This window comes from Mustela lutreola, chromosome 1, assembly GCF_030435805.1.
Source record: "Mustela lutreola isolate mMusLut2 chromosome 1, mMusLut2.pri, whole genome shotgun sequence".
In the NCBI taxonomy this organism is placed as follows: domain Eukaryota; kingdom Metazoa; phylum Chordata; class Mammalia; order Carnivora; family Mustelidae; genus Mustela; species Mustela lutreola.
The window spans coordinates 106,246,701-106,272,769 of NC_081290.1; the positions used below are offsets into that span (position 1 = coordinate 106,246,701).

Genomic DNA, 26,069 nt, shown 5'->3' on the forward strand with positions numbered 1-26,069 from the left:
GGGAGCCTGCTTCCTCCCCCGTCTCTCTGCCTGCTTCTCTATCTCTGCCTACTTGTGATGGCTGTCTGTCAAATAAATAAATAAAATCTTAAAAAAAAAAAAAACAAAACCCAAAATTCTCACTCGGAGTCATCGCTCCAAGGTGGCAAAGTGAGCATTCCATTGCAGGGTGACCAGACTTCAGAACCTATGCTCTTTCCACTTCTGTTCCTCAGGCTGAATGGTATCCCAAGAAGGGACTGGTTGATTTTCCGAAAACCCACGTGTCCCCTCTTGTCATCCATGTGCCTGGATGTCAGGGTAGAACTGATGGGAGAGAGCTTCTTGAAGCCACAGGGACCTGCATAATTGTTTGAAGTAGGAAGGTGTTCTCTGCTGATAACTACCCTTGTCTCAGTAAAACAAGAAAAAAGTTACCATTTTTGTTCCCCCTGCTGAAGTTGTCTCTGCAGCAATCAGGGTTAGCTCTAAAACCTGATGTTAGTTCCTTCACAGCCATTTTTCAACCTTACAGTGTTATTTCCTGATTACCGGCATTTGATACTCAAAACAGTACTGTGAGAGAATGAAGACCAATTTGTTTCCCCAGAAACTGAGACACAAGTAAGTCATTTGGCAGAAGTCACCAAGGGTCCAGACTGGACAGGGAAAACAGATATTCCAAGTTTGAATGCCCATTTCTTCTCATGGTTTGGGGCAGATGCTGTGTTCGTGAAGTCCCTGTGCTGTGAATCCCCTGAATATATCATGATCCTTGTGCCTCGTTTTCTGTACATAACTGGACCGTGGAACTATTTGTAGTTCTATTACATTTCTGCACCTTCTGTCCCTCCACAGCACATTGTGGTCAGGCTCTGTCCCTGGAGCTTTCATGAAATTAATCCTGGAGGACATTACCCAGAACCTTCTTATTGGTAAATACAATGGGCGCTTCTCCGGCCTTACCTCTCCCGATTAGTGTTGGTGGCGTGCAGCACATCCTACTGGAAACACACACCCTTTTCTTGCTGGAAACTAAGTGTGCCTTGATTTTCTTACCTCCCTGCTGCTTTTCAGTTTCAGTGTCCTTTGGTCGTCCTTTAACTACTGATGTTGCTCAGGGTACTGTCTCAAGTCCTGTTCCCTTTGATTTTGCACACTGTCTCTGCACAGCCTCCTGTCTGTCCCTCTGGCTGCAGTAGTCACTTGTGTGTAGATGCTCTCTAAGGAGAGGGTTCAGATTTCTCTCTGGAGATTTAGTCTGGCCACCCCCATTGCCCACTGATGTGCAACCCCCTCTCCTCCCCAACTCAGCAGGTCTAAACTTGTTCCAGACTGAGCTCATCAACTCTAACCTTTCTCCCGCACAACCTCCAGGTAATCCTGTTTGGCCAGTCTCAGGGATCCTCATCACCCTGTGCTTGCTTGGGTGATGAAACTGAAAACTGGATGTCGTTCTTGACACCCCTCCCCCCCTTATCGTAATTGCACCTAAGTCCTGTCACTGTAACGTCCACATATTTCTGTCTCAGTCTGTCTAAACTCCAGGATTCTCTCTTGTCTCATGGGGGTAATTTTACCTACTTGACGGGACTGTTGTGGAGATTAGGTGAGTTACTGCATCTTGTCACTCCGTCATGTGCATGGCATGCAGTAGGTGCTCAGTAAAGGCCTGCCATGGGTCTGCTGCTGCCGTCAGTCTTGCTCCCTGCGCTCCTCATTGCCGCCAGACTTAATATCTCATACGCACATCTGATAATCGCACCATCCTCAAGTCACTTCTCATTACTCTTAAATCAAATCTAAGCACCTTTCCTGATATTTAAGGCACTGCAGTAATATTCCTACCCCCTTGTTTCTCCAACTCTATTTCTCCTTGTTCCTTTCCATCTCAGCTTAGATATTGTTTTCTCCTGGAGGCCTCTGACAATCCCATACATTTAGGGTGGCTTAATTAACCTTTTTAAACATTAAGGGATCCTACCCCACCCCTTATCAGCCCATCCTGTAGTTACCTATATTTCTATCCAAACCCTGCAACAGTCTGAAACATCTTAGGTGCATTTCAATCACTTTTTGTGTTTCTGTAACTAGCATAGTATCTGGCATTTAGTAGGTGTTCAGGAAATATTTGTTGAATGAATGAAAACTTCCACCTTTTAACACTAAATTTTATACTGACATACTAACATAACTTTAAATCAGCCTAGATGTCTCACTTAATTCAAGATAAACCAAAAGTTCCTTCATTTGTTGAAAATTCTTAAAATAGTATAAAGGAAATAGTATGTTAAACTAAAACCTGTGTATTATCAAAGTAGAAGGATGTAATAGTTTTTATCTCTTCTAATTTGTGAATTTTGTCAGTTTTTTTTTTTTTTTGCTCACTTAGCCGTGGGTTTTCTCCATAGCTTATAGTTATAATTTCTAGGGCAAGTTGGAAATGTTGGTGACAGTGTAGCGTATCTGTAGTATCAAGGCAACACCAGGTTCCTTCTGGGAAAGTTTCCTGGCATGAGTAGAGAAACTTGTGTCTTGAAAATTTGGCTCTTCAGAGGTAAATGACTGGTAAATGACTCTCAGGTTATCCAGTTGTCTTTCTCAGAATTATACTCAGGTACTGTGTGCTAATTTCTGATTTCTTTTTCATCCATCCTTCCTTTCCTTAATCTGGCAAATTAATGATTATGATAAGTTGAGCATCTTACATGTCCCAAGCCTCAGTAGGGTTGAGAAAGATAGAAAAGGAACACATCCATCCTTTCTAGATCTTCATGTGATCTTATTAAAGAGATACCCATTTTCATGAACAGATGATAATACACAGTGAATTCCCAAAACACCATGGGCGTAGTAGTCTGGTGAGCATAGCCCTATTAGGCAGAGGAGGTGAGGGCCAAATGTTAGCACAGATAGGAGTTGGATTCTTCAAGAGGAGATACATCAGCATTCTAAGTGGGGTGGGGGTGCAGGGCCTACAAAGTCACAGTGAAGGTATATTATAAGACTTAGTAAAACTTTTTATTAGAATAGAGGGTTCAGATATGCTTTTCAGGTTGGTAGAGGGACAAAGGAAGATTGGGAGGTAGATAATTGAAGTTCTTCAGTGTTGGGATTTTAGACTCTTGGCAGAAGAGAAGTTTCTTGTTTTTGTGTGGGGAGCCAGTCTGAGTAGAAGAGTGACAAAAACATCAGCAGAAACCATCTTATGGGAATATAGGATGAACAGGGTGAAAGATACAGTAGGTAAGATCTACCAGAAGCTCCCAACTGGTCAGTTAAGTGGTATATAGGAACCTCTGTGTCATTCTTACGTGCAGACAAAAGTTTGTGCCCCTTTGTATTCTTAATAAGTATTGAGAACACCAAAGACCTTTAGTAAATGTGGTTAATATCTATTGATATTTACCATTATAAAATTTAATGTCGAGGAAAATTTTAAATATTTAACATATTAAAAATAACATTAATAAGTCCATACCATGTTAACATTTTTGATGAAAACACAACTGTTTTTTCCATGATAAAAAATTAATAAATGTTTTACATTTTTGCAAATCTCTTTACTGTTGGGGCTTAGTCGAAGACAGCTGTGTCCTCATATATGCTGCAGCCTTCAATCTGTTGGGATGTATATCACATAGCCTCCGGAATGTCCATTGTTCACGCATAAAAGAATGAAAGTGAAAAAGGAAAATGCAGTTTTAGTAATATTATAAAAGTAGGTTTAACCTTATATGTTCTCTGGAAGGGTTTTCGTAACCCCTAGGGCTCCCTGGAGCATGCTTTGAGAACCACTGTGCTAAAGGACTGTCATAAAATTGGGGCTGTGATGGATAAGGTCATTCCTTGTATGCAGTGGTGAGATGACTTTGAAGGATGAGCTCTCACCCCTGGTGGCATTTGCCCAAGCCCTGCCTGGAGAACAGTCCTACCTTCTACACCTCAATCCTGGAGGGACTGAGTGGAGGCCCTGGGTGAGCAGGAAGGCTCAAAGACCTTTTGAGCCTGGCAGCAAATACAAGAAGGTCATCCTACAGGTGATGGAAACTAGGGTAGCTTCTGTCATCTGGAGACCGGTCAGGGTCAGAAAGTTAAGAGTCCAGACTGAGTGTCTGTGCTTTGATACCATGCCAGGCTCTTAGGGGTGAGAGGGCCTTAAGAAACTGAATGTGGATGGGACAGGATTGAGAAATATGTCAATAGCTACGGTAAAATCAGAAAACTTTGTAAACCTCTTTTAAAAAGTGTATCATAGATTCTAAAATTCCTTTTGCTTTAGTAGAAAAAGAAAAAAAAATTCCAACTTGTCTTAATTGTGTTCGGAGGAACCTAGAAGAAGAGACTTAAGAAACTTCCCATGATTTAACTTCATTTTTTAAATTAAGATAGGAATACATATATGTTGTCTAAAACTTTGGCAAATATCGAGAAACAGAAAAGAAAAATAAAAATCACCCATAATTTCATTACCCCAAGGTAAAACACTGTTAAGATTTTGAAGCATACATCTCCAGGTTTTCTCTAACCCTGTTCATAGCAATGATGTCACTCTATGAATATTATTTCATGATACTCTTATTTCCCTGAATGGTGTTTCATAAAACAAGGTGTCTTTCTTCAAATAGCATATGTAGGAAAGGCCCTTTTTCTCTCCTCTTAAGGAATAGTTTGGAGAGTGAAATGTGAACATGTGCACGTATGTGCATGTGTGTGCTTGCATCTTTGTGTGTCTATGTGTATTCTGGGTGGGACTTCCTGAGCACTCTAGTGGCATAAGTAAGAAACATAAGAAAACTTGAGGGAAAAATGAAAAAAAAATTAGGAAAAGAGAGTCGGGAATCACTTGATTAGCCATTTCTATAAAACTAGAGATCACTTACCTGGAATGTTTTTTGCTCAAACCTTTGAAAAGTCTGTCTTATCTTGGTAAAAGAGTATTGAGAAAACTTTGGAAAGGAAAGTAAGAGGGAAAAGTTCAAGAGAATGTTGGTAAGTGTGACTCAGTGCATTTTTATGTTGAGCAATATCAAGGAGGTTCAGAAGTGGTATGTACTCACGTTCCTTGTGACTAAGGTTTGGTCGTTCCGTTATTGCATCAGTAACAAATCTGGAAGTGGTGTTCTCAGTCACTCTTACTTCGAACACTCCTGGTGCCAGTGTGATTCTGGGCTGCCACTGCTTGTGACCTTGTGCAGTCACCCCAGAAAGGATAAGTACATGGGACTGTTCACTTGTTTCAGGGACAGAAATGTACCTCCCCCCATTGTTAAACTCAAATTCCTCTTTAAACATTTAAGTATTTGAGTTGTTCTTCTGGGAACCTTGGCTAGTTGCCATATATGAAACACTCTTATGTATATGTCACTTTCTGCACTTGCTTACTTTCCTGTAATTTCATTTAGGTTACGACTGTGAACTTGAAATGTTTTTGCAATTGGCTTTTAAAAATACCATGAAGATGAGTGAGGAGTTCATTCATACATTTAGGCATTCATTTATTCAACAAGTATTTACTGAGCCCTACTGTGTGCCAGGCACACAATATTATATTATTAGTATTAGGATTCATGAATACTGGGGTAAATATGATCTCAAGGATTCTAGAGGTTCTTGCCCATTACATACTTATTTTGGATCTTCATCTTTTCCTCCTCTTCATATGTTCTGACAACCTATGTCAGTCATACTGGTGTCATAGTCCAGTGTGGTTATGTGATGGTAGCTCGGGTGGATAAATTAACCTGTTGACTTCTCTGCCTGAGTTACAAAAACACTGACTCTAAAACAGTGATGGGGAAGTGAAGCATTCAGAATGGCACATGTGGAGGTACTCTAGGTTTGATAGTCCTGTTGCAGGAGAACTTCATGGCGGTGTCAGCGGCCAGGCATCGGTGGCAGAGAGGACTGTGCCAGTTCCACACACTGCTGCGCTGGTGTGGTCATTGTGTCCAGCGTTCCTGTTTGGGTGGTGGGTAGGAGGGGTCTTTGAACAGCAAAGAATCAAAACCATTATGCATTTCCTTCTTAATTCTCACCATGGTGAGAAAACCTGGCTAATGTTTGAGTGTTTTGAAGCTCTGTCTTTGGGTATAATGCTAAATATGATGTAAGAGTAATTTAACTCTATCACTCAAGTCAATTTAGGGGCAACAGATATACTCCTCACCCCGGTCTAAGTGGTCCTTTTATTATCTGTGTTCTTATCCATGTTCAATCAACAAAACATAATAAGGGTATAGCCCCAAGAGTAGGGGCTTAGAAGTTAGAAAACACACAAAAAAGACATTGGTCTGAATTCTGTTGTTAACAGTTACAGGTTATTTCATCTTGGACAGCTTACTTTTCTAAGATATTGATTTCTTCATCCCAGATTTCTCCTTAAATCTACTTTAGTAATTGATGTGGGGATTAGAGGAATATAGCTTTTCTGTGCTTCTCAGTACTCGTGTAATAACTATTGTCTACAAAATTCATTTGTCAACTGATCACATACTTACTTGCATTACTGATTTCTGCCTAATGTAAGTTTTTGTGGTTCCTGTCTTATCTCTCCAGCCAGCAGAAGCACTGAACGAATATTTTGGACTCAGCACACGTATCTCGTTCTTCCGGATGCCTTCCCCGACCTCTTCCCTCACAATAGCTTGCACATATCTTTATTATTCTCCTTCTTACATTGTTCTATAGCTATAAATTTGTATGTATATGTTTTGTCTTCTGAATGGTGAGCTTACTGAAGATGGAGCCGTGTCTTATTCTCAGCACCTTTCAGAACACCTGGCCCAGAGAAGACGTCATCCATGTGTGCTTGGTGAATGAATACAGGAATGGCAGTGAGGGAGGAGTGGGATTGGTTTTGATGGGAGTAGCGCCGATGAAGATTTTCGTAGGAGTCTTACTCAAACTCTTACCCGTTCAAAGAACAGCATATGAGTCATTCACTTGGGGTCTGGGGAAGGAGGAGTTGTTTGGCTTTCATCTCGGCTCCATATACGGCAAGTTCCAGAAGGTAGCTAGAGTTCTTGCTATAAAACAACAGGTGTGCAGAGCAAGGCAAGGTAGAAGAGTCACTAAAAGAGAAGGGTTAGACAGGGCTCTTTCAGATTTGGATTCTTTAAAAAAAAATTAAAAAAAAATTTTATTTATTTGACAGAGCGAGAGAGAGACATCACAAGTTGGCAAAGAGGCAGGCAGAGAGAGTAGGAGGAAGCAGGCTCCCTGCTGAGCAGAGATCTGCATGCGGGTCTCAATCCCAGATCCTGAGATCATGACCTGAGCCAAATGAAGAGTCTTAACCCACTGAGCCACCCAGGCACACCCAGATTTGGATTCTTAATTCCAGTTTTACTCCTGGCTTCTCTGGGGCCTGGTAATGAAATTTAAATTTTGTGTGGCTCAGTTACTTGACATCCTAAATAAAAGACTGGACTAGGTGTTTCATTCTAATTTTGAGTGTCCCTGAGTTTAAGTACATTACAAGGTGCTCTCTCTTCCTACATTGACCCTTGTAAGAGAGAGCACAACCATACCTAGCAGTGTCCTTACTGGGTTCGTGAATTGCTCAGCTTCCGCAGAAGCACAATTCATGGAAAAACAGAATCTGAAACCATCTTTGGGGTGACTTTTGAATGGGATGATATTTCACTTCTGGTGTGGTGTGAAGGCTTTGGCACGATGGGTGTGGGATCGGGTGGTCAGAGTGTTCTGTATTATTTAATCTGTGCCATTTAACTAGAGAAAATGGTCTATGTGTTGAGAATAAGAAGACTGGAGAAGATTTAAAGAATGGAAAAGCTTATCTTTTTGCTTTCCCTGTAGGTTCTGTATGTAGCATTCATTTCCTAGCTTTGAAAATGTCTTTTGAATGATTACTTTATGTATCAATCAGGACTCTTTCATTTGTAGGTTATAAAACTTCTTCGTATGAATTAGCTTAAGTCACAAAGGCCATTCACTGTCTCAGATGCCTGAAGAGTCTAGCTTCAGGCACAGGTATATCTAGGAGATTAACAGTGGTGTTGGAAACCTGTCTCTGTGCATTAGTTCACCTTCTTTCACATGCTAGAAAAATGGCCTGAGGAAATCCCAGACTCACAGCAATACTAGTCCAAAAAGATTTTTTCCAGTAGCTCTACCAGACAACGGACATGTTCTCTGGTCAGCCCCAAATACATCACGTGGAAGGAAGCTCCCATGGCATGAAGGTGGTCTGTTACTGGAGGATGAGGATCTCAGGCAGGCAAAACCAATAGGCATTCACTACATGTTACTGGCCTAGATGACTTCTGTTTGGTGCTTATATTGCTCTTTCTTATTCTCTGGCTCTTTCTGCTGCTTTTGCCCAAATGAAGTTATTTGTTCCTAAAGCTTTTCTCTGCCTTCTGTTCTCTGTGTCCTGATGATATCCTTTCCTCCCACTCATCTCTTATCTCCTCACAGAAGACAGCCACATCCTTATCTATGGCCTCTACTTTTCTCAGAAAAAACTCCCTTGCCATTTTCATCTGGTATCCCACAGGCATTGTTACTTAAAATGTCTAAAACCAAAGTGGCCATCAACCTCCCAAATGTGTTTCTTTTCTGAAGGTCCCCCAGTCACCCCTGTGGCAATATCCTCTGTCTACCTTCTGGGAGGTCTAACCTCAAAGTTGTTTTTGACAATTTCCTCTGCATATCATTTCTCTTTTATAGAAACTTTCCTAGTTTTTTATAATTATCTTTCATGAATTTAACACTTTTTCTCTGGTTTTATGGATATGGGTGTGAGATTTATTTCTGCCACAATTATTAGGTTTCTTGATGGAGAATCTTAGGACTTACTTACTACCTTTGTGCAATTTCTTTCTTAGTTGTCATTTCTTAGTTGTCATCCTTCAGCTTCCCCCACCTTCCCCTCCTCCCATCAATATTATACCCAGACTTTTATGATTCCAGAAATATTTTTTGAATGAAGAAAAGCATTTATGCAATGCATAGTACAATTACATGCTTATGATACTTATAGCATAGTACAACAGTAGTATAAGTGATAAAGACAGATTTTATTCAAGAACTGCTGCAGTAGAGGAGAAGGGACCTCAGTGTAGGACTGGGCTCAGTTCCAAATACATCATGGACAAGTGGGGATTTATAGCCACGGAGCAGGTGGGGGTCATTGAATGGAAGCATCATGGGTGGGTGGGAGGGATTTGGGTTGAGCAAACTTAATAGGATTCTTGCTGAAGGCAGGCCGGGGTGATCAGATATGAAAGATGGAGGATTATCTGTAAAATAACTTAGCAGGATTCTTGCTAAAACCAGACAATGCAGGCCCTATAAGGATGGATGCAAGACTAAGGCTTCATGGGCTTAGAGGAACCTGACCAAATTTAGTCAAGTTCAGTGCCTTTATCATTATCCACACTGTGTAATTTTTCTTTCTTTCCTTTTTTTTTTTTTTTTTTTTAAATATTTTATTTATTTATTTGACACAGAGATAGCACAAGTAGGCAGAGCAGCAGGGAGTGGAAGAGGGAGAAGCAGACTCTCCACTGAGCAGGGAATCCAGTGCAGGCTCTATCCCAGAATTCTGGGGTCATGACCTGAGCCTAAGGCAGTTGCTTCACCAACTGAGCCACTCAGGCTTCCCACGCTGGGTAATTTCAAATCTTGCCTGACTCTTTGGCATTTACCACAAGCAGATTTTTAACGCTACAGAATGTTGGATGAGGAAGTGGCCCTTATCATTCAACCCTGCCCCTCCCCTCCCTGTATTAGCATTTCCACAAAGTAATGTCGGGGAAAGACGCAAAAACAGCAAAACAAACAAAAATTTCTGGCTAGTCAGAATTGGTGAGGAAAAGGGAGTAGGAGAAGTAGAAGAAGTGCATGGAACTCCTTGGTTAAATGATTTCAAATATAATCTGAGATCACGTGTATGATACAAATCTCAACCCCCTTACCTCTACTCATTCCTTACTTGGGCCCTTCTTCTATAGAAGACCCATTTGAGATTTAAGATCACCTTAATGTGGCAAGAGACTCAAGGAGTTTAAGTCAGACACTGAGAAAATATCTCCAAATTAGACGTCAGCCCACTGAATATTAGGGTGTTGGCTTGCTGGAGTTTGCCTCTAGGAGCAAAAAGCTCAAAGGACCGCAGCAAACAGCAGGGTGGTACTCTTGAGAATAGGGGTGTTGTAAAAACAAATGGATGGAAAGAAAAAAGCTCAGTACATAAATGTAAAGCACATGGTAAAAAAGCTCAGGGGGTTTTATGAAGACATACTATTCAGGCTCATCATCCTCCCCTTGTGGCTCCTGCTGGTTTCATAATTTATTCCTTGTTTGTTTTGGAGCCGAAGGGGTGTGTTTGACAGGATGTTTGACCTTCCTCAACGGTTCCACCGGTTTTGTTGTCACCTCAGTGTTCAGGCACTGGGCTCTCATCCTGTTTGTCCTTAGGGTGTTGGCTGGGAAATACCACCCTTTCTTAGACAACTGCTCTCTTTGTTGCCGGTTCAACTTTGTTACATCAAAGCATTATGGAAATTGAGATTGTAAAGCTAACTAGGCAGCTGCTTCAAGCTATAGGCATCCTACTTGCTGGCTGATAGCAAAAGATTTTAAATAAATCAGGCCTGTCATCAACACTGCTAGGATTCTGTGAATATTCTCTCCTCATTCTAGGCAAGGCGTAGAGGATTTTTTTTTGTTTTTAGTTTTAGTTTTGGTTTTTGGTTTTTTAGTTTTGGTTTTTTTTTTTTTTTTTTTTTTTTTAGTTTCTCTTTAAATTCCAGCAGTTTCATGTGTGTGATTTAGTGATTTGGCACTTCCGGGCAGTACCGGGTGCCCATCCCGACAAGTGCACTCCTTAATCCCCATCCGCTATTTCCCCCATCCATCCACCCACCTCCTCTCTGGTAGCCATCAGTTTCTTGGTTCTCCATAGTTAAGAGTATCTCAGTTAGGCGAGGCCTAGAGTTTTGTCATGTCTCCACCTCCTTGTTCTTTCTGGAGATGGAGCAGTTGCCAGTGTCCAGGTGTTATTATCCATGACAACCTGTCCAGCCAAAATTTCTACATAGATGCTGCACAGATCTTCAAGACTCCAATAAGCTATTTTCCAGTACTGATTGTATGTTCCTTTGGCTACACGATTTTCCCCCTCAGCTGTATGGAGGAGAGTGTCTTTAATGATGTGTGATGCACAATTAAAACATTTTTGAGGGCAGTGATTTTCAAACTCCTCACTGCCATTTATAGTAAAAAAATGAATTTTACATTGTGACCCAGGAGTTGTGTGCTTGCTGTCTAACTGGAGCAAGTCTCACTACGTAACACTTACTCTTGTGAGGTGCGGCGGTGCTAGTTTCTATTATATTTTTAGCCCCTTAAAAAATGCTGACTGTGACGTGGTAAGTGGATTTCTTGACCCACTAATGAGTCACCTTCTGAGTTTGAAAAGAACTGCCTAAAACAGTTTCAAGTTTTAGGAAGTCTTAGTATGCTAATTCTGAGAAGACTTTGGAAATTATCTATGGGCAGCTTCCCATTTTCATCCTAGTTTAGAGTTGGAGGAACTTTAAGTCCAAGTAGGTTAAGACTTCCTTGTAGGGGAACAGTACCATTTGATGTTTATGCTACTATACCCATTTATTCCTGGAATCATGCTGTGGGCATTTTGACCACATGGACTCTAATGTTTGAGTCTAGCCATTATGCTCCTGGGCGGCTTCATCGTGACAAAGAAATGTTTCCCACTTTCCTTCCTCCAGTTGAGCTATTTTCTCCTTCCATTAGCTTATCATCCCCCTAGTTGGCCAAGGACAACGGGAAGACTGTTAACAGAGCATTCAGAGTGGTGTCCCCTCTTCTACAGATGACACACATCTATCCTTGTCATAAATCCAAACCCATTGTCATGGCTTGGACAAGAAATAGCTTTAGACACATACTTGGGCATTAAAAAAACAGAGAGATGTCGAAATGTGCACTTTAAGGCATTTGCAATTCTATTTCGACATCTGCACACATCTTGGTGTATTGGATGTTTTTTTCATCTTAGTAATCAGTAGTAAGTGATCTCTTTTTACGCGCATCTTACATGTTTAGTTTCATTGTTTCTGTTGAGAAGGGAATTGCAGAGCTTCATGGTCAAACAGTTAACACCAACTTTCGCGTTCTCAAATGCCATGCATAGAGTGTCAGTCAGCTCTTGCTGCCATAACAGAATATTATCAACTGGATAGCTTAAATGATGGAAATTAGTGTTCTCACGGTTTTGGATGCAGGAAGTCCAAATCGAGGGCTCTAAAGGGTCAATGTCTTTCTGGTAAAAGGTCTGTCTTTGGATTGCAAATGGCTGACTTCTAACTGTCTGCCATGGTGGAGAGAAAGGTCAGGCAAGCTCTTTGGTGTCTTTTCTAATAAGACCACTAATCTAGTTGGACTAGGACACCACTCGCATTACCTCATCTAACCCTAATTATTTCCCAAAGGCCCCAACTTTAAGTATCATTATATTAAGAGTTAGTGCTTTAATATATGAATTTTGGGGGAGAACACAGTCCAGTCTGTAGCACAAAGCCAAGTCAGATCTTAGTGGGGTTTAAATATTGGCTGAAGCATGCAAAGAACTTTTCTGAATTGTACTCATTAAAGATAGAATCTCTTCTGTTTGAGTGAATGGATATTTTTCACAGTCTGTAACTCTTAAAATGATTATTAACCACTGTAACACATTTAATTTCTTTTATATTCTCATAATGTAAGTATATGGATGATATGTTGTTCATAGTTAAAATATGCCCAAGAATAAAATGATACCTTTAAAAAGTGATTTTCATAAAATTTTTGGCCTAAATATTTTATTAATTGTTAATGAATTTCTAAGCAGCCTAGTACTATTTTCAAAACCTTGTATAAGGAGAAAAGCTACCCACTGTCATTGAGAACAATACACATTTTAGCAAGTAACCGTATGTGCTAAAGACATACTTTAAAAAGTATTTTAAGTTGGAATTATTGTTGCTGTCTAGAAGCATGGATGAATTTCTTAATTAAGAAGGTGTAAGGGAGCCAGGTGTTTGTCTACAAGAAATGTTGTAGAGAGTTACTCCAGTAGACTACCCAAAAGATCCAGTCCAAAGACAAAGAGAGAGGAGAGATTGAGAATATAGAATCTTCTTTAAAGCTTTTGATTTGAAAGCTATTGGTCAACTTTTAATGTTTGTAAAGTGCTTGGGAACTTTCAACCCAGTTCTTACCTTTTTGGGAGCCATAGGTAGACTATTGGTCAAGAAGGACCTTTTGTTTTTTGGGTTTTTTCTTTCTTTCTTTTCTTTTTTTCTTTCTTTTTTTTTTTTTTTTTTTTTTTTTTTTTGTATTTTTTCTTGTTTCTAGGTTTATAGAAGTAAGGACTGTTTTAAAATTTTAGGGTATAGAGTTAGTGCTGTGGGTCTAAATAAAATATTCTCTGTCTCTTTAAAGTTTGTTTGCTGGCATGCTTTTCCTATGTTAACACATACATGTTTACTTTGTTTATCCTGTTTCAGTGTCTGTCAGCTGAAGAGATCTTTTCCCTTCATGGCTTTTCAAACGCTACTCAGATAAGCAGCTCTAACTTCTCTGTCATCTGTCCAGCAGTCTTACAGCAATTGAACTTTCATCCTTGTGAGGATCGGCCCAAACACAAAACCAAACCAAATATTTCAGAAGGTATGTTGGAAGTTTTTTCTCCTGTTTGTCTGAGAAGTCTATAGGCTGGTCTGAAATTGAATTAACTTCTTTCTTTGCTTCATTGCTTTTAATTAATCTGCGTGAAGGTCCTTGGTAAAATACTTATATTCTGAAAGTATTTAGAGTAAGAATAATTAGAACTCATTTAAACTTCATGAACTGTGCTCTTCTATTTGTGGAGTCAAAATTATACTTGGTACTGCTTAAAAATTTGGTAAAATGCAATATTTGACTTTATTCTATGATTTATTTACCTATTTATTTATTTACTTATTTATATTTAGAGAGAGAGAGAGTGCATGGGGTGGGGAAGGGACTGGAGGGGAGGGAGAGAGAATCTTAAGCAGGCTCCATGCTCAGCCCAGAGACCATGTGGGGCTTGATCTCACAATGCTGAACCAAAGTCAAGAGTCAGACACTTAACTGACTGAGCCACCCACATGCCCCTCAATTCCTGATTTTAAATAAAACATGCTTTGTAGTGCTCATGTTTAATTGACATGAACTATTTGGCTCATAACTGATCAATTCCCATTACCTGTGCTTATCATATTATTTAAAAGCTTCTCAATTTATCTGTAATTTTCAGTAAAGGGATAGGGAATAGCATGGTTCTAGATTAAATATTAAGGTACTGAGTTATTACTGCTTTAATTTTTGTAAATGAAAGAAAAAGCCAGTGACTATTTTAGGTGCCTCTTACAGTGTTGGGATAGATGTATTTCAAAGGAATAACCTGCTGCAAAGAAATTTTAAAACATAAGAAAACAAGTGTGTGCTTACTATATGGTTGACACACTTAAACATGTAGAAGAATTCTTTTTTTTTTTTAAGAATTCTTTTGCAGGGGCGCCTGGGTAGCTCAGTGGGTTAAAGCCTTTGCCTTTGGCTCAGGTCATGAGCGCACGGTCCTAGAATCGAGCACCGCATTGGGCTCTGTGCTCGGCAGGGAGCCTGCTTCCCTTCCTCTCTCTCTGCCTGCCTCTCTACCTACTTGTGGTTCTCTGTCAAATAAATAAATAAAACCTTAAAAAAAAAAAAAAAAAAGAACTCTTTCGCAAATGAAATAAATCATTTATTTGCCATCTATGTGCAGTTTCTTGGTGTCCTCAAATTGTTAACCTGACCCACATGGGCATTTTAGTTCTCATTTTTCTGTACATTATTCATTCAGTAGGTGTTTATTGAATGACATGCCAAGCACTGTTCTGGGCATTGGGGATTCAGTAGTCAACAAGAAAAATTCCCTGCCCTTTTAGGACTTAGAGTATAATGGAGAAGAAAAATAATAAATGTTTATTAAATAACCAACTAAATAATATAATTTCATGGTGATAACTGCTAAAATAAAGTAGGCAAGGAATAGAAGGAAATAGCGGGCAAATGTGGTTTTTGACAGGAGGCCTTTCTGATGAGATTGTTTTCGAGCAGAGTCCTGACTGAGGGGAGGGAGAGGACCAAGGCGAGATCTTCTCTGGGAAAAGAACATTCTTGGTCAAGGGAATGGTCAGCATAAGTTTGGGAATGAGCTTTGTGTCTTTAAGGAATAGCTAGAAAGTGTGTGCATCTGGCACATGGTAAGCAGGAGGGAGAATAGAAGGAAATGATTGCTGGGGCCTAGTAGGGTACAGTAAGTTGACTGGACTTCGTTCTGAATGTGGTATGAAGACACTGTAGGGTTCTAAATGGGGGAATCACATGATTTTGTTTGGATTTGTAAGAGATGATTCTACCTGCAGTTTGAAGAATTGATTATAGTAGGGTAAGAGGAGAAACAAGGAAATTAGTCAGGAGGCAATTCCCAGGGGTTGGTGCTCAGATGATGGGACTTCGACTAAGGTAGGTGAGGGAAAGAGAGAAGTGATCGGATCCAGGATGGATTTTGGAAACTGTGCTAGAACGGTTTGCCTCTAACTGAATGTGGAGGTTGGGAAGAATGAATCTAGGTTTGAGCCACTGAAACTGGAGAGATGGTTGTGCTGTTTCACAGGATGGAGAAGACTGGAAGAAGTTTCCTCTGGGGGAAGCAAGGGGTGAGGATCAGGTGTAATTTTTCACATGGTCAGTTTGAGACATTGACATAGACCCACAAAGAGGGATGTTCAGTAGGTAGTGACATGCATGTATTTAGTGCCCAGAGCACGGGTCAAGGCTAGAGATTGGTGGCCTTAGTGATGGCCTGTGAAGCCACTGGTCTGAGTGAGCACATCTGACCTGAGTATAAAGGACTATAAAAGAGAGAAATGGTGGAGAAGAAAAGGGACACCTCAACAAAGGAAGTTCTTAGTCTACTGACTTTTGGATTCCTTTGTGTATATATGAATACTTTGATCTCTCTCTTACAACAATGATGAAAATACTGATAATAGCCAACTTATGTAGTACTCACTACATGGTGGATACTGTTCCAGATACTTGACCTATATTAACTCATTTTACCGTCATACAGCTCTATGGTGTAGGAACTGCTGTCCGCATTTTACGACCAAGGAAACTTAAGTCCAGAGAGTTCCAGGTCGTTTGCTCAAGAATATACAACTTGTACATGATATAGTCTGATTCAAAACCGAAGCTGTCTCAGCTTTAGGATCCACATCCTCTTTTGTAGTTTATTTACAAACATGAAGAACAGAAAGCCCCAGACATACTTTATTAATAGAGTTAGCAATTTTATGACTAACAATAATTTCACAACTAATTGTTTAAGAAAATATTTTTCTAGATTACATACTAAATAGGAATATGTTTGTATCTCTACAAGTTTGTTTAATATGATTTGTATTTTATATTTAAAAGTAAATTCAGAAAATGTTTTACATATCAATATTTAATAGTGTATAACATATGAAAAGCATAGGTTCTGAAGCCAGCCTACCTGGGCCCAAATCCCAGCTCTATAATTTTCCAGCTATATTGGGCACATGACTATGTCTTTATACCTCTGTTTTCTTATCTGAAACAGTATCTTTATCATAAGGTTACTATAACGATTAATAACTTAATATTTGTAAAATGTGTAGAATATAGTATAGCATGTAGTTAGGCCTTATATACATGTCTGTTAAATAAAATATATCTACCATGTACATAATTATGGACGTAGGAGATGAAGCTTCAGAAAAAGCAAGTCCTCTACTCCGTGCAGCTAAGTGACTGACACTCACAAATGTTTTTAACTTTAATTCCAGGTTTCCTTTAACTTAGGAATCAGGAGGGTAGGATCAGAGAATTAGGAAGCAGGAAGTGAGAGCACTCCATGGTCAACACTTCAAAGTCATAAAATGGAAAATCAATAGTTCTAAGTTACAAGATTAGACAGGCACCAAATATTTGGACAGAGACCCAATAAGGATAGAAATTCCTCTTAGGGTACACATTATCTTAGGAACTGAAATGGGGCTGGAGTGGGTGGGACAGGTTAGGAGAAGAGACAGAAAAATTTCTGGAGAATTAGAGAACCTGGTGAAGTACTCACTATTACTAATCTAAGATGTTTAATTTGACACTACATTGCCTTTATTTGGTGTACGCTTTTGTTTTATTTTAAAATGTGCAGTTGTGTGTGCAGCTGTGTTGAGTAATTTATTCAATATCTCTGTGCCTCAGTTGTCTTCATCTGTCAAATGGAGATAATTATAGTACGTTCCTCCTAGAATCGTTGGGGGTATTAAATGAGTTAAGATATGAAAATATCTGGAATAGTGCCTGGCACAGAGACGGAACACTATGTCTTCCCTCCTCTTTGACATGTGTTCATAGGTTCACTCCATTTCCTGTTCCCTATGTAAGCCTCTTCTTTTCCCACAAATAAATTATTTTTTAAGTAAGGAAAGGCACTGGATTCTTGAGGTAACTGTTCACTTAATATAGAGCCAATCCTGAGTTCCTTCAAAGACAAGAAAAACCAAAGTAAAACTAATTCATAGGAGTCATGATATAAGGATTTTATAAACATGGTATGTGTTCCAATTACCTTTAACCAAAGAGCCATGGGAAGCCTGAGGAGTGAGAGACAGCTGCCTGGAGGAGCTGGGAAAGCTCTAGAGAAGATGTCTTGGAGTCTACTTAGAGAAACCCCATGAGTTTCTCAGGCAAGGAAGATAGAAAGATGTTTTCAGATAAAGAATCACAAGTAAAGATAATTCTGTACTTGGAAAGCATTGTGTTAGCATAAAGGCCATGTTGAGAAGTGTGTAAATAACACTGGAAAAGTGTGGGAGTCTGTTTATGAACAGCAGTCTCAAATACGGACATGAGATGATCCAAGTTGTGTTTTAGGATAGTGAGTCTGGTTGGTGGCCATGTCCTGTAGGGGGAGAAGACTGTCATAATGTGTCAGAAGAGGGAGTGAGCACTGATGAGGGCCCGAACTCAAGGCATTGGCAAGGAGGACAGAGAAGCTGGATGAGCTATGTCTCGAGCAAAACTGATAGGATTTGGTCGTCAGTCATCTATGAAATTCACTGGTGTGGATGAGATGTTGAAATTGATTGTAACGTCTCTGCTATCTGTGGAGGTTCCAGATTTCTAAGGGGAAGGCAATGTGTTTCATAAGTGTATGCGATTTTGACTCAGTCTGGTACTGAGGAACTTCTTTGTGTTTTAATTTCATTTTCAGCATTACGTATCCTGTCTGAGATTATAAATATTTGTTGAATGAATGAGTGCATGTAGGCTAGTGAAGGGACAGAAGGCTATTGTGTTAAAGGAAAGTATACATCGCTATACCATGGAGGGAGAGGTGGGATTGCGAGTTTTCTCTAAGGGGAGAGTCTGAGGGGAGTAGATAGTATTGTTTGAGGTGATAAGGTAGTAACCCGGAACGAGGTGGACCTTCCTAGTTCTACTGAGATGACTTTGCAGGGCCTGGTCAGGGGTCTGGAACTGATAGGAAAGCATCTGGGGAAGATAAAGTCGTGGTCAGTGCTGTGATGATTGTCATGGAAATAGGAATGTTTACTCTCTGTTCATTTTATTTGGTATGCAGCATAGACAACCTGTATTGCCTTGTGTGCGTGTGTGCCTACACATTTCCCAATTCCCCATGTAGAAGATCTAGGCTCCTCGTTGGCAGGAACCATGGTTATGTCTATCTGTGTGGCTCCATAAGCATTTGCTAAGGTTGTTTATTTGTAGATAGAGTCGCTTGAACTGGAATAATGGTGAGCAACCTTATATTCACGAAGCACAATATAAAATATCTGCAGTTTCGCTGAGTCCCTGGGTTTTTTTTTTTTTTTTTTTAAACTAGAATATCTCTATGGGAGGAATGAAGCATATTGCTCAGATTTGTCAGCTTTAGAGCCAGACTGCCTGGGTTCAAAATCCAGCTTTCTGTCTGCATGGCTTGGGCATCTCACTGGAGCTCTGTATGCTTTGGTTTCCTCAACTGTATGGGGAAGGAGATAGTAGTCCTTACCTCACAGAGTTTTGTGAGGATCAAATTCATGAATACATGTCAGTTTCCTTCCTTCCTTCCTTCCTTCCTTTCTTTCTTTCTTTCTTTCTTTCTTTCTCTCTCTCTCTCTCTCTCTCCCTTTCAAGATTTTATTTATTTGACAGAGAGCGTGAGAGATAGCACAAGTAGGGGGAGCAGCAGGGAGAGGGAGAGAGAGAAGCCGACTCCCCACTGAGCAGGGAGCCCAATGCGGGGCTCCATCCCAGGACCCCAGCATCGTGACCAGAGCAGAAGGCAGCTGCCTAACCGATGGAGCCACCCAGGTGTCCCTCCATGTCAGTTTCTTAGCATGTATCTGGCAGTGGCAAATACTCGTTAGCATTAGGTATTGCTACGGTACTCCACCGAGAGTCATAAGGAAAGGGACCTAACATTTAAAAATGTTTTCTGGGCATTTTTAAGAAGCGAGAGGGCAGAGGCAGCTTCCTCATCTTTCACGCTGTCCTTCGTGCACAGCGGGTGGGGCGGAGGTAAAGCCATGTTGTGTGGTTCCGGGGCCTGTACTGCTGACCGCAGATGTCCTGGGTATGCTTCGCTTGCACTCCAATTGTGTCCTTAAATCAACACCCACCCAGGATGATTGGGGAAATGGAAGTCACACACACCACTCACTGTAGAGCTTAGGATAACATTCATGCATTTCATTGGAAGCAATATTATGCACCTATTGGGTACCAGACCTTATGGGACAGAGAGTCAAAAGACTCGCCACCTCCTTCTGTCATCAGAGTCCTCATTGCACAGCCATTTTTGCCCTGATCTGGGAGAGTTGGTCAACACAAGCTACTCCCTGGTTCCCACGTGCTCCCCTCTTGAGTGCTCACCGCGTGGGGTTGAGTCCAAGTCCTGGGGGCCCCAGCTGGAGGGCCGAGGTGCTGCCTTCCCAAGGAAGTGCACTCCACAGGATCCTGCAGACCAGTGATTATGACAAGCGCAGTGTCAGCAACTCTGGTCACCTTGAGCTAACTTCTACCCACCCATCTCCACCCCTACCCTCCACCCATCACTTTGTACTTTTCCCCTGAAACTCACACCGTCTCTGTATTCCTCTGAAAGGCTGAGTTTTAAACGAGGCTTTGAGCTACAGATGAAAGTAGGTGACTTGGAGCCTCTGAGGTTTAGGTGGTTTGTCACCATTCCAGATGTCTTCCACATTTCTTGCAAGCTAGAAAATTCTTTGAGCCTTTGAGTAGTTTAGGGCTGATGACAGTATCAGCAGTATTACTATTAGTATTTATTATTCTGCATTTATGTTCACAGTTCTCTGCATAAATTTTGTGGAGAAGATCTTGTTATTTTAAAGAAGATCTGTTTCAAGCTTTCAAAGAAAAAGTTGTTTCAGGCTTCTTGTACAGTAAGACTTCATTTGGCTTCATTGCTCTGATTAATTTCTGCTCTTTACTTCTGATCTACAGTTTGGGGATATGGATTCCTGTCAGTGACAGTTATTAATCTGGCATCTCTCCTCGGATTGATTTTGACTCCACTGCTAAAGAAATCTTACTTCCCTAAGGTTTTGACCTTTTTCGTGGGTCTGGCTATTGGGACTCTATTTTCAAATGCCATTTTCCAGCTTATTCCAGAGGTAAGGATCTTGGCTGTTTGTTTCTGTGAATAATTGTTCCTTTTAGATGTTTTAGCACTTTGTACATTTTTAAGGCTCCATAATTCTCACAGCATTTTATGGTCTGGTTGATAGCGTTGAAGAAGAGAAAGCTGAATCACAGTGGATGAAAAAGCTTGTCTCAAGCTACAGGGGATATCAGTGTCAGAGATAAAATTAATATTCTAGGAGGCCAGCCACCAGGACGTGCCCAGACGGCTCTGGGATACCTCTGAGGGCCTGAAATTTTATTTTGTCTTGCATTTGGCAAACTTAATTTTTCTACATACTTTTATTATTTACTTATTTTTTGAAGAGCCTGCAATGTCAGATTTACTGATGAGATACCACAAAGTGTCCTCAGATATTGATTGTAGCTTTTATTTAAGTTTGTGTGTCTTGTCTGGTAGGAAAACCTGGACTCTTCATAATTTCAAACTCTAGCTCTTTCCCTGTGTCCTTTAGACAGTAGATTATTTCATTCTCATGGGTCTGTGTGGGTGTGAAAGAAATCTTTTCTTCTTCATTCTTGGGCCCAGCCCTTGAATTCTTTATCTCTTTAGGGCCAACCAGGATCCTCTGAGTTTAAAAGGATCTCTCTTGAGAAAACAGTAATCCAAATGGCTTGTCATATTTGCTTTAAAAATTTGAACCTGGATATAATGGACAAGTATATTACTTTTAGAGAAAATGGATTATCAGTATCTTATTTTTCTTTATTATTCATATCTAATATTATCTATAAAGGTGGGAATCAGTGCTTCTCCTTTACTATGAAAAGCTTTCTCTTCCAAGGTAAATATTGTTGAAGGTAGGAAACTATCTTAGAGTCAGGAAACCAAGATACTCGGGGGGTTTTAGTAATAGAACTTCTTCTGGTTATAAGACTCCTGTATGATCTCTTACAGTTTGGTTACTTAAGTTTCAGAGTTTTTGTTTTGTGATTTTTGTGGTTAAATTCCCCATATTACCTGATCTGAAGATGGGCTTAGAACTTTGATGAAAATTGTATACTGAAAGATGTATTGTTTTCCAGAAATCAGGTTAAATTACTTGTTTTACCTGATTTTTTTTTCCCCCTCTCTCAGGCATTTGGATTCAATCCCAAAAGTGACAACTATGTTGAGAAGGCAGTTGCTGTGTTTGGTGGATTTTACTTGCTTTTCTTTTTTGAAAGAGTGCTTAAGATGTTATTAAAGACATATGGTCAGGTAAATAGACTTTATTGAAAATGTTTTTTTGACCTCTTAAAGCTACTTTATATAGCTTTATAGGCAAATAAGGTAAGAATTTTATTTTATTTTATTTTTTTGAGGAAGAGAGAGAGAAAGCATGAGCAGAGTGAGAGGCAGAAAGATAGAGAGAGAATGCCCAGCGCAGAGCCTGCCACAGGGCTCCCGCCATCTCACAATTCTGAGATCTTAGCTTGACCTGAAATCAAGAGTCAGTTGCTTAACTGATGGAGCCACCCTGGTGCCTCAGGACTTTTATTCTTATAATTACGTGAACAGCTCAGTTATTAGACTGTTCAGTTATCAGCTCAGTTATTAGACTTGTGAATGTGAGGAGAAAGAAAAGAGTCAATATATTCATAAATATAAGAGAAACGATTCACAATGTAGAATTTGGAATAAGTACCAATAATTTAATGTCAAGAAAAATGTGCACAATCTGTATTTATTTGTGTTCATCAGAATAAGAAGGCATACATAGCCTAACATGAGAAAGCACAACATAATAAATGAAGATATATTTGTAAGTCTAAAAAGATTATATATTGAATAGATGTGTGAATTTTCTCTTACAAATAAAAAGCTCTAAACTCTCTACTTTGTGTGAGCCATCATTTTTTATTCTTATAACCTCCTCTCGCTTTTTAAATTTTTTTATGTAGAATGATCACACTCACTTTAGAAATGATGACTTTGGTCCTTCTCATGAGAAAACTCATCAACCTAAAACATTACCTGCCATCAATGGTGTGACGTGTTATGCAAATCCAGCTGTCACAGAACCTAATGGACATATCCATTTTGATAACGTCAGCGTGGTATCTCTACAGGTATGGTGATTCCATTTTTTTCTTTGCTATATTGCATCCTTTATAAAATCTGAAGACTTCTGTGAATGTAGCCAAATCAGTATTTTACACACTTAAATGTGTCTGACTTATTTTTGTGTATGAGGGATCTGTGGAATGTTAGTCTGTATTCTTTTTCTAATTTTCCTCCATATATTTACCCTGAACAAGTGAGTTAAGTAAGAAATGGAGGGTTACTGGATCTCAGACTTTATTATTCTCTAAGATTATTTAAGTATATGTATGAGTTACTTAGACTTATACAGTGATATGTAGCAAACTTAATCAGAGCATTTCTCTTATTTTGCAATTCTTTCAAGATCCCAAACCAAAGAATCCCTTTGAGTAATTTTGAAACTGCAAGAAAAGAAAAAGATTTATAAGCTATTAAAATTGTGTTCATTAATTAATTGATTTAGAATTTGTAAAGTAAAGCTAGTACACAACTTCTAAGTAATGTTAATAGGTATCGTTTCTTTCTTTTTTTCTTTCTTTTTTTAAAAGATTTTATTTGTTTATTTGACAGAGATCACAAGTAGGCAGAGAGGCAGGTAGAGAGAGAGGAAGGGAAGCAGGCTCCCCGCTGAGCAGAGAGCCCGATGTGGGGCTTGATCCCAGGACCCTGGGATCATGACCCGAGCCGAAGGCAGAGACTTTAACCCACTGAGCTACCCAGGTGCCCCAGTAGGTATCATTTCTTGAGTGAATATTATATGCCAGGTACTATGCTAGGCACTTGTTTTATTTCTTTTACTTTTACTTTCAATATTTTAAAAAAAGGTTTTATTTATTTATTTGACATAGAGAGCACGTACAAGTAGGGGGAGAGCAGCAGAGGGAGAAGCAGCTCCCCACTGAGCAAGGAGCCTCGACTCGGGGCTTGATCCCCAGTCCTTGGGATCGTGACTTGAGCCCAAGGCAGACGCTTAACCTACTGAGGCACCCGGGTGCCCCTCTTGTTTTTTATAACAATTATTCAAAATAGTTTATTTTCTACATATTAGAGCTATTTTGGTTTCAAATGCTGGATATCAAACCCAAATTATGTATGCAGAAAGGAGACTTTATTGGAAAGATAGTAGGCTGTCTAATGGAACAGCCAGGCTTTAGGAAGAGCAAGAACTTAGAAGCCATTAGAACCATTAGAACTCCTTGTCTTCCTCTTCCCTATAGCTTATAGTAATTTCTTCTTTCTCTGTGCACTGGCTCCTTCCATATGTGGGAAATAGCCACTTGCAACCCCTGAGGTTTATGTCTTGCAGTTTCAGTCACTAGAAGGAAACTGACCAGACTCTTTCAGTCCTAAGTCCAAAATTCCTGGCAAGTGTCTCCTTGGTCAGGCTTGAATTAGATGTGCACTTCTAGACTAATCTAGAGGGTTGGACCCTTGTACGGGTGCAGGGCATATGGATGGAGTAGAGGAGCAGATATTGAAAAGAGTGTTAGGTGACAGTATCATTGGTGCTCACAACAGTTCTCATTTGACAGACCAGGGAAATGGAAGTTCAGATGTTGAAAAAGTTCCGGAGGGTCACTAAGTTGGTAAATAGTAGAGCCATAAGATACAAAGTTAAACACAACATAAAAAAGAAATAGTGAAAACAAAATCAAGGAAAGCCAGCTAAGAAAAAATAAAAAGTAGAAAAAAAGGTATCCGGAACAGGTTATTATGGCAAATGACCTAAGTTTCCTTCTGGAAAGAAAACATCAGTCATATATTTTGCCCCACCTGATTAAGGAAAATCTCAAGTGTGGTTGAAGAGGCATTTTTGTATTAGCACTGAGCTAAGAAAGAAATTATTTCTTGCAATATAATGAATGGTACTTTCAGCCAAGATTTTGCAAAGAATGTGAAAATGTTCAAATAGATAATTTCTTGCAATAATTATAGATAACATTTATTAATTCTCAGGGACTCTGCCTGGAATTTTAAATGAATGATCTGCTTGGACCCTCATCATAGCCTAGGAGATAAGTACTGTCATAATTCGGAGACTGTAGTTTAAAGAGGTTAAATAACAAACCCAGGGACAGGTAGCTCCTACATGGCAAAGCTTGGATCAGGACCAAAGTCATCTGATACTGAAGCCTACATGCTTGCATACCTTGCCTGATTATCTTCTTTAGGTCATTGCTCTACTGGAATCAAGATGATGACATTAACTCTTAACCTAATAACTATGAATTTTTTGTAAGGAAAGGAGATAATTTGGCCCAAGACTTTTGCTTTCTGAAGACAAATTGAACTGTTAAAAAGTTTGATTTTAGTTTTGAAGTTTTTGGACTCCTCCTAATTTATAATTTACTATTGCCAGAAGACATGTTTGTAGTAAATATAAACACCATGACAAGAATGGGATCCTACACATGATCCTGTTTCATGTAATTTAGAAATATCAGTTGAAAAGTTATTCTTACTCTACTTCTGGAAGTAAAGCTAGTACACAGGCTTTTATTCATTTACCCAATAACCATTTATTGAGGACCTGCTCACTGTCCTAGGCACTGGGGAGTCAGAAGCACATGAATTCTTGTAAAATTAAAGTTTATTTAATGGACAATATAGAAAAGAGTAAAACTAGAAAATACCACATAACAAGATGTACTTTGATTTAAATAAAATAAGGTGATGGAGGGGGTCCCTGGGTGGCTTGTCAGTTAAGTGTCTGCCTTTGGCTTGGGTCACGGTCCCGGGGTCTTGGGATTGAGCCCCATATTGGGCTCCCTGCTCATTGGGGTGTCTGCTTCTCTTTCTGTCCTCTGCCTCCTCTTCTACTCAGGCTCACACTCTCTCTGTCTTTCTCTCTCTCTGAAAATAAATAAATGGACTCTTTAAAGAAAATGGTGATGTGGGAGTGGTATGTGGGAACTTCCTTGATCAAGAAAGATCCCTACAGAGATCAGCAGAGAATTAGATAATGAGAAAGAAGAGCCAGCCATGCAGCTATCTCAGAAAAGAACGTTCTAAAATCTTCGAGACTAACCAAATGGGCTATATACATACAAGGGCGCTAGAAGCTAAATAAATGGCTTTGGATTTCCTGACATCGACGCTGGAGATGAATGGCACAATTCTGTCAATATTGAATAGAAATGACTGTGGAGGGTGATAGGGTGGCTCAGTCAGTTAAGCATATGACTCTTGATTTCTGCTCAGGTCATGATCCTTAGGGTCCTGAGATGGATCCCCGTGTTAGGCTCCGTGCTCAGCGTGGAGTCTGCTTAAG

At 39.8% G+C, this 26,069-nt stretch overlaps 1 protein-coding gene across 3 annotated transcripts in view; it reads left to right on the top strand.

The window, feature by feature from the left end:
- Nucleotides 1-26,069, top strand: part of SLC39A8 (solute carrier family 39 member 8) — an 83,957-nt gene that overhangs the window by 12,505 nt on the left and 45,383 nt on the right. For all 3 annotated transcript variants that reach the window (XM_059172114.1, XM_059172099.1, XM_059172109.1), the window contains exons 3-6: nucleotides 13,518-13,680; nucleotides 20,575-20,744; nucleotides 21,851-21,973; nucleotides 22,657-22,824. In XM_059172114.1, the coding sequence (XP_059028097.1) occupies nucleotides 13,518-13,680; nucleotides 20,575-20,744; nucleotides 21,851-21,973; nucleotides 22,657-22,824 (624 nt within the window). The remainder of the gene's footprint in view (nucleotides 1-13,517; nucleotides 13,681-20,574; nucleotides 20,745-21,850; nucleotides 21,974-22,656; nucleotides 22,825-26,069) is intronic.